This window comes from Aethalodelphis obliquidens, unplaced genomic scaffold (genome assembly GCF_003676395.1).
Source record: "Aethalodelphis obliquidens isolate GAN/ISIS:26980383/991018 unplaced genomic scaffold, ASM367639v1 scaffold3, whole genome shotgun sequence".
NCBI lineage: Eukaryota > Metazoa > Chordata > Mammalia > Artiodactyla > Delphinidae > Aethalodelphis > Aethalodelphis obliquidens.
The window spans coordinates 7,796,030-7,804,037 of NW_020837947.1; the positions used below are offsets into that span (position 1 = coordinate 7,796,030).

Below are 8,008 nucleotides of genomic sequence, written 5' to 3' on the forward strand. Positions count from 1 at the left end.
TGGGCCCGTGAGCCATGGCCACTGAGCCTGCGCGTCCAGTGCTCCGCAACGGGAGGGGCCCCAACAGTGAGAGGCCCGCGTACGGCAAAAAAAAAAAAAAGTTAATTATAATTGGCAACAGCTCTTCTCAAATACTTCTCTCACGTCAGAGAGAGGAGAAGAATTTAGCCCTGGATTTAAAACAAACACACACAAGGGGAGAAGAGGACAATCTTAACTACTAATAACATTCCACTGTTAGGTTACTGTACAGGACGTCCAAGCTGGCGGTTCGTCTAGAGACTCTCTCCTGATGAACGAACAGCTGACAGCTTTACATTTACAAGTATCAAGCAACGCTTCTGCTTCATTCATAGATTCTCCGAGCCTCCTGCAGCACCACACCACCTTCTGTCATGGCACTCTGCAGTCGTTTCATCTGGTTTTGAAGATCAGGAAAAAAGGAAAAGATTAAGTCAACACCACAAGCTGACAATAGTTCACTTCCCAAGAGAAAGAGAAATAAACAACTGATTTGATCCTTGCTAACTTCCCAGCCTACACTGGTTTTTCAGAAAGTGACCTTAATAATGACACAGATTAGAAAAAAGAGGATGTAGAGATGTCAAGGATTAGCAGCATTTTAAAATATTCTATAGACAAGATGTTACTATATGAATAGGGAAGCAGAGTGGTCAACATTATGGCTATGAAATCGGTCACGTGGGTTTGAACCCTGCCCCGTGCCACAAGGACTGGGCCAGCCAGCCTCAGCTGACCTACAGAACATGAGTCCTGACACGCTATAGGCTGCTGTGAGGTAATGCACATCAGGATACTCACCTCAGGCTCTGACACTTGGAAACAACTTAATAAATGGAACTATTACTATGTAAATATCTAGTGTCAAGAATTAACACAATACCTTTTAACTAAGTACATGAAAACAAAAATACCGAGTCTGAGGCTGCCTCCCAAGGAGTTGGTTGGTAGACCATGAAGTTGATTCCTGCTTCCAAGCACCGCTCTGCCAGCACTCGTCCTACACTCTCACAAGCCACCACATTTCTGGTGCTATAAAGGTGTTTTTTAATGGCCCATTCACGAGTGGATGCCGAAACCACAGTCTGGCCATTGCGATGCTCAACAAGCGCGTCTATGTGATGCTGACTCCTTATAACTCGCAACCTAAATGAGGTGAGAGAATAAAATCATAAAAGAATTCTAAAGATAAATGACTTCAGGTGAATAAATGCCGAAATAGTTCTCAAGAATGTAATGTCTGGTTCATTTACTTCAGCATACTTAACCTGCCTTTTACTCGGGAAAGGTGTTTTCCCCTTGCTTTTATGAGAATATCAGCAGCAATAAACCAAACATTTCTACTTAGCCTCAAATATCCAGGAGAAATTTGGTATTTCTGACTGCTGAGATTTACACAGCATCTACTTCAAAAAAGGATTTGAAGAGGCAAAGCTAAGTTGCTGACCCTACACTGGATAAAAATATACTTACTACATGCTATTTTTTTTTTTTTAAAGGAAGGAAATATTTTATTTATTTTTTGGCCACGCCATGTGGCATGTGGGATCTTAGTTCCCTGACCAGGGATCGAACCCGTGCCCTCTGCATTGGGAGTGTGGAGTCTTAACCACTGGACCCCCAGAGAAGTCCCCTTACTATATGCTTTTATTTTCTAGCTAACGATTTAAATATAAAAACAGAAATCATAAGTGTACTAGAAGACAACATGGGAGAAGTTTTAAGTAATGTCAAACTAAGATAAACCTATTTAACTATATCAAGCTATTTAACATGACCTCAAACTACATCATATGGCTTTTGTTTAAAAAAAAATTAACAAAGTTTTCTGCATGCTAAGAAAAACAAAAAAACAAAACAGTAAAGTCAAAAGGCAAGCAATGAAACAAAAAATACTTTTAAATCATATATTGTGCTAATTTCCATAATATGTAAAAAGCCTCCTATAATCAATAAGGAAATGACCAGTAACTTAATAGGCAGAGGATGGACAGACTGTTCACAGAAAAGAAAAATATTAATGACTCTTAAACCCATGAAAATATGCCCAATCTCACTGCTAAATTGCATGGACAAGACAATTCATTTCAACACTGTTTGAAATCATAAAAGATAATCATCAATAGGCAGTCAGTTAATTAAAACAGCCATGCAACGGTATTTTATTTTTAAAATCTTTATTGGAATATAATTGCTTTGTAATGTTGTGTTAGTTTCTGCTGTATAACAAAGCAAATGAGCTATACGTATCTCCCTCCCACCCTCCCTATCCCACCCCTCTAGGTGGTCGCAAAGCACCGAGCTGATCTCCCTGTGCTATGCAGCTGCTTCCCACTAGCTATCTATTTCACATTTGGTAGTGTATATGTCAATACTACTCTCTCACTTCGTCCCAGCTTACCCTTCCCCCTCCCCATGTCCTCAAGTCCATTCTCTATGTCTGCGTCTTTATTCCTGTCCTGCCCCTAGGTTCATCAGAACCTTCTTTTTTTAGATTCCATATATATGTGTTAGCATATGGTATTTGTTTTTCTTTCTGACTTACTTCACTCTGTATGACAGACTCTAGGTCCATCCACCTCACTACAAATAACCCAATTTCGTTTCTTTTTATGGCTGAGTAATATTCCATTGTATATATATGTGCCACATCTTCTTTATCCATTCATCTGTTGATGGACACTTAGGTTGCTTCCATGTCCTGGGTATTGTAAATAGTGCTGCAATGAACACTGTGGTACATGACTCTTTGAATTATGGTTTTCTCAGGTATATGCCCAGTAGTGGGAATGCTGGATCATATGGTAGTTCTATTTTTAGTTTTTTAAGGAACCTCCATACTGTTCTCCATAGTGGCTGTATCAATTTACATTCCCACCAACAGTGCAAGAGGGTTCCCTTTCCTCCACACCCTCTCCAGCATCTATCGTTTGTAGATTTTTTGATGATGGCCATTCTGGCCATCCGTGTGAGGTGATAGCTCATTGTAGTTTTGATTTGCATTTCTCTAATGATTAGTGATGTTGAGCATCCTTTCATGTGTTTGTTGGCAATCTGTATATCTGTATATCTTCTTTGGAGAAATGTCTGTTTAGGTCTCCTGCCCATTTTTGGATTGGCTTGTTTTTTTTGATATTGAGCTGCATGAGCTGCTTGTACATTTTGGAGATTAATCCTTTGTCAGTTGCTTCGTTTGCAAATATTTTCTCCCATTCTGAGGGCTGTCTTTTTTTCTTGTTTATGGTTTCCTTTGCTGTGCAAAAGCTTTTAAGTTTCATTAGGTCCCATTTTGTTTTTATTTCCATTTTCCTAGGAGATGGGTCAAAAAGGATCTTACTGTGATTTATGTCATAGAGTGTTCACGCACATATGGTCACCTTATCTTTTTTTTTTTTTTTTTTTTTTGGTGGTACGCGGGCCTCTCACTGTTGTGGCCTCTCCCGTTGCAGAGCACAGGCTCCAGACGCGCAGGCTCAGCGGCCATGGCTCACGGGCCCAGCCGCTCCGCGGCATGTGGGATCTTCCCGGACCGGGGCACGAACCCGTGTCCCCTGCATCGGCAGGCGGACTCTCAACCACTGCGCCACCAGGGAAGCCCTGGTCACCTTATCTTTGATAAAGGAGGCAAGAATATACAATGGAGAAAAGACAGCCTCTTCAATACATGGTGCTGGGAAAACTGGACAGCTACATGTAAAAGAATGAAATTAGAACACTTCCTAACACAGTACACAAAAAGAAACTCTAAATGGATTAAAGACCTAAATGTAAGGCTATGGTATTTTACAGTTACTTCAAACAGTTATTTTACATAATTAAGAACAAAGTAGCAATTTATGATGCTGCTGTTGCTAACATTTACTGAACACTTACTGTGCCAGGGAGTCCTAATTGTTTACAGGTATAGCTCATGTCTCAAACTAATCCCATTATTCTTTCTTTCTTTCTTTATTTTCTTTTTTGGGCTGCAGAAACTGACACAGAAAGGTTAAGTAACTTAGCACAGTTACAACTAATGAATGGTAAGTAATGAAGCTAGGTAGGATTTAAGTCCAGGGGTCTAGCTCCAGAGCCAATGTTCCCACCAACACAAAGTATTTCCAAGATGTATTTTTAAGTGTGTGTGTGTGTGTGTGTGTGTGTGTTGGGGGGGGTGAAGGAGGTGGGTGGGGGAATGCAGAACAATATATATGATGTGGTAAGATTTATAATGAAAAAAATACAAGTTCATACTTATCTGCATAGACTAGCTCTAGAAGGATACACAGAAACTATAGTCCCTTTTGGATTTTACAACATTTGTATACATTACACATTTAGAAATTAAGTTCATGATAAAGAAAACACTGAAATCAAACATTATACTAAGATTCTTAGTGTGAAATAGCATAAAAAGCACTAGATTTAGACATGTGGGTTCTACTCCTAGTTTCGCTGGTAGCCCTAGTAAAAATCACAATCTCTTAATCCAGGGGTCAACACACTCTTTCTGTAAGGGATCAGATAGTAAATACTTTATGGTTTGCAGGCCATATTGTAAGCAGAGAGGGTAGTGGGTCCCTGGAGAAAGAGAACTAGCATGTCTTTCTCCACATAAGAGAAGCCATTTTTGGCCTAAGCCATTTTGTGCTCTAAGCTTGGCCACAGTGCCTGCTCTTGAACAGGTCTCAGTAATTAATGATCTTAAGGGAAGTAAGGGAATGCAGGAACAAAGGAAAAGCAGTCAAGAAACAATAGTCTAGTGGTAAAACAGAGTCCTAGTTCCTCCTCAAGGGAAATATATAACAATCTGATACCGTCTTTAAGTTTCTCCATCCTCAGGTGGAGGATGGAAATGACTATGTTGACCCCTGTGACTTCAATCAACTAACGCTAGGACTCTGTCGACCCTGGCCCCAATTCTATGCTGAATTCTCCTCTGCTCAAGCCCCTTCATGAATATGCTTGTACCCTTAGCTTAAAGCTCCCGCAGTTTTGCTGTTCCGCGTGACCCTGCTTTGGGGAAGATCCCCGGGGTTCTCCTTACTTGCTGCAAGTAATAAATCCTTCCTTCTCCTGATCTTTGGCTTGCTTGTGTCTTCTGGCTTGACATCCACCGAGAGGTGAACCTAGTTTTCAGGTAACAACATGGGTCAACTGCTCAACTCAGCCACAGTAATTCCAGAACAGCCAGGTAAGAATGAGTGGTGGCTGGGTGCCCATAAAACTTTCTTTGTGGATAATGAACTTTAACTTTTACACAATTTTCACATTACAAAATATTCTTTGCATTTTTTAAAATCTTTTAAAAGAATGTAACAATCTTTAGCCTGCAAGCCAGCTTTGGCCCAGGAGCCATAGTTTGCTGATCCTTGTCTTAAACCATTAGTGCAGCAAAGGAGTAGGACTCATTATCTCCAAGGTCACTTCCAATTTTATACTGATAATACTGTGAATGGAGAGATAAGGAAAAAAGGGGGGAAACAGATCTCCAATTATTTAAATAATCCAAATATTAAGTAAAAGTGATAATTTGGGTATTTCAAAAAAAAATTCAGGATTCAAGATTCAGATTATTTCAACGATGAACTGCCTGCCCCCTTTCTTTGACCCCCTCCTGTCTCCCTAAGGCTCAATTCCCCTGCTCCTGTAAAACGGGGGAAATTACTGCACCTGCTTCAAAAAGTACTTTTAAGGATTAAATGAGAAAATGCATATAAAGCACCTAGCATAGTTCCTGGCAAAGACAAAGCATTCAGTAACTGGCCATCTTTATAACAAAGAAGAGACTCCTAACGTTCTTCCTGTCTCTACCACCGCCCCCTGAAAAATTTGTTCTCCTCAAAGGAACCAGAATGATCTTCCATTCGGGCTCAAATTTTAAATGCCCTCATAGTTTCCCACTGTGTGAGAATAGCGTCTAAAGCGCTTACTTGATTTACAGAGCTCATGATGTGTCTCCTACCCACCTCTCGGCCCTCTGAGCTCCAGGTCCACAGGCCTTTCGGTGCCCCAAACGCGCCAAGCTCATTCCCACCCTAGCTGTTTCCCTTGCTGGGAACGCTCTTCCTGGCAGATAGTTCGGCTTCTTCCTATTTTCTGAGGGGTCTTAGTCAACCCGTTCCCCATTCTAACTTTATCCTCTTTCAGTTTCCTCCATGACACCTACGTATTTATTGTTTGCCGCCCCCCTCCACGACCCACCGCAAGGCAGCTTCCTGAGAGGAGAGTCGCCAGCAGTTACCGGGCACGTTCCTCAAATGAACTGATGAAAACAATTTGCAGAGCACCATGCATGCTCTGTGGTCAATACCTAGCAGAGTTAATTACCTGTGCCAGAACTCGCGGGAGGGCCACACTGTCCCCCAGCCCCGCTCTTTTCTGGCTACAGCTAAGAGCTCCAGATTCCGGGGGTTCCGGTTGGTGAACTCCGGGGCAACAGCTTCATTTCCTTCGGGGTCCGCTTCAGGCTTCACCGCTGGCTTGGAACTGGTCGACAGCACTGCCACCCGACATCCTAAGAACGTAAACAACCATACGTATCTTTAAAAAATGACGAAACGGGGCTTCCCAGGCGGCGCAGTAGTTGAGAATCCGCCTGCCGATGCAGGGGACACGGGTTCATGCCCCGGTCCGGGAAGATCCCACATGCCGCGGAGCGGCTGGGCCCGTGAGCCATGGCCACTGAGCCTGCGCGTCTGGAGCCTGTGCTCCGCAACGGGAGAGGCCACAACAGTGAGAGGCCCGCGTACCGCAAAAAAAAAAAAAAAAAAAAGACGAAACGGACAAAACAAAAATATGATCTAACTTGTCTCCATCCTCTCCCCCTCAGTCTTCGCGCCCTGGAAGGGGGACAAAAGGTATGTTCGGTCACAGAGTGTAGTCATCACAGACCCTGGTCAATTTTCTACTAGTGTCATCACGATGCTGTTAGCTCGTTTAGTTTTCGATGGTATATGTTGAATGCAAAAGACGACCTGCATGTGCATATTGTGCTGACCCTGGGGAGTAATCTGAGAGACGTGGGAAGATGAAATTACCGGGGTTCCTGCAAACCGACAACAGCTCCCAGAACCCCGACCGAAGCGCCATTGCTGAGGGGAATCGTAGCCAAAACCTCGGAAAGACCTCGCCTCCTCTCCTCACCGACGTCCCAGCGGCTCGCCGGCCGCAACCATATTAACTTAGGAAAAGACCTTAGGAGAACGTAAGGGCATCGACGCCTCGAACCCGAACAAGCCCCCTGCCGCTGAATGGCGGATAGGGCAATCCGTCATCTCCGCTCTTCCAATCAGCGCTTACGCTGGGGCGCACGCAGGCGCCGGATTCAACCAACCACCTCGCAGCAACGCGCTTGGTGGTTGGCTCACGGTCCGTTAAGTCGGGCCGAGCTCATCGGGGACGTCCCGCGTCCAACACACTGCCTGCATTTCGTTGCGTCATTTGGGCCCTGGGGTCGCAAAGCGTAGACCGATCATTGTCGGACACACGCACGGAGACACACACGGACAGGCCATTTGGGCTCTGGGAGGACGGGGCAGCGCGAGATGCAGTTTTCAGAAAGGGTGGTTGTCGCTTTCCCACATGACCCATGAAGCTTATACCCGTGAGCCCGGGAACAAAGCCTGCTACTTGTCGCGTGCTCTCCTAGCTAGCTCATACATTTAAGTAAAACAAGAACGCCGATTTACACACCCCCAAGTAAGACTCGCTCAGAAGCCCGGCTCTACCTTACACGGCTCTACCCCGCCCCCCCCCGTTCCGTCCCAGAACTCCGCCCTACCGACCACCTTTTCTAGAAGGCACTAGAATGTGCAAACGCGCACGCGCAATTTGTGCGTAGTAGGGAAAACTTCGGTCCGGCGCCCTCTTCCTCCAGCGGTCCGAGATACTGACTTCCGCCCTCCTACCTTCGCGCCCTTCTCATTCGCTCTCTAATTGAGCGAAAGTGCTGGATCCGCCCCCTTCAGGGTCCTCACTTCCTGCGCGTTCACGATTCTCCACCCTC

General features: G+C 44.4%; 1 protein-coding gene across 2 annotated transcripts; it reads right to left on the reverse strand.

The window, feature by feature from the left end:
* Positions 1-8: 8 nt before the first annotated feature.
* Positions 9-7,905, reverse strand: MRPL18 (mitochondrial ribosomal protein L18). 2 transcript variants are annotated; one of them, XM_027082060.1, is made up of 4 exons: positions 7,041-7,905; positions 6,331-6,517; positions 1,085-1,167; positions 9-418 (listed from the first exon to the last, which is right to left on the reverse strand). In XM_027082060.1, exons 1-4 carry the CDS (start codon positions 7,090-7,092, stop codon positions 351-353), a joined length of 390 nt encoding a protein of 129 aa, XP_026937861.1. In that variant the 5' UTR covers positions 7,093-7,905; the 3' UTR covers positions 9-350. The 2 variants fall into 2 exon arrangements, with proteins under 2 accessions (XP_026937861.1, XP_026937853.1); XM_027082052.1 differs by having other exon boundaries at positions 936-1,167; positions 7,041-7,700.
* Between the last annotated feature and the right edge of the window lie 103 nt (positions 7,906-8,008).

What these genes read in the sequence shown, in the direction of transcription:
- MRPL18 (XM_027082052.1), bottom strand. Translation starts at nt 7,092, where the DNA reads ATGGCGCTTCGGTCGGGGTTCTGGGAGCTGTTGTCGGTTTGCAGGAAC. An exon ending in TCCCGCGAGTTCTGGCACAG is followed by an intron (nt 1,168 to 6,330) that starts GTAATTAACTCT and finishes CACCTCATTTAG; the next exon opens with GTTGCGAGTTATAAGGAGTC. An exon ending in GGGAGGCAGCCTCAGACTCG is followed by an intron (nt 419 to 935) that starts GTATTTTTGTTT and finishes CTTCAAAACCAG; the next exon opens with ATGAAACGACTGCAGAGTGC.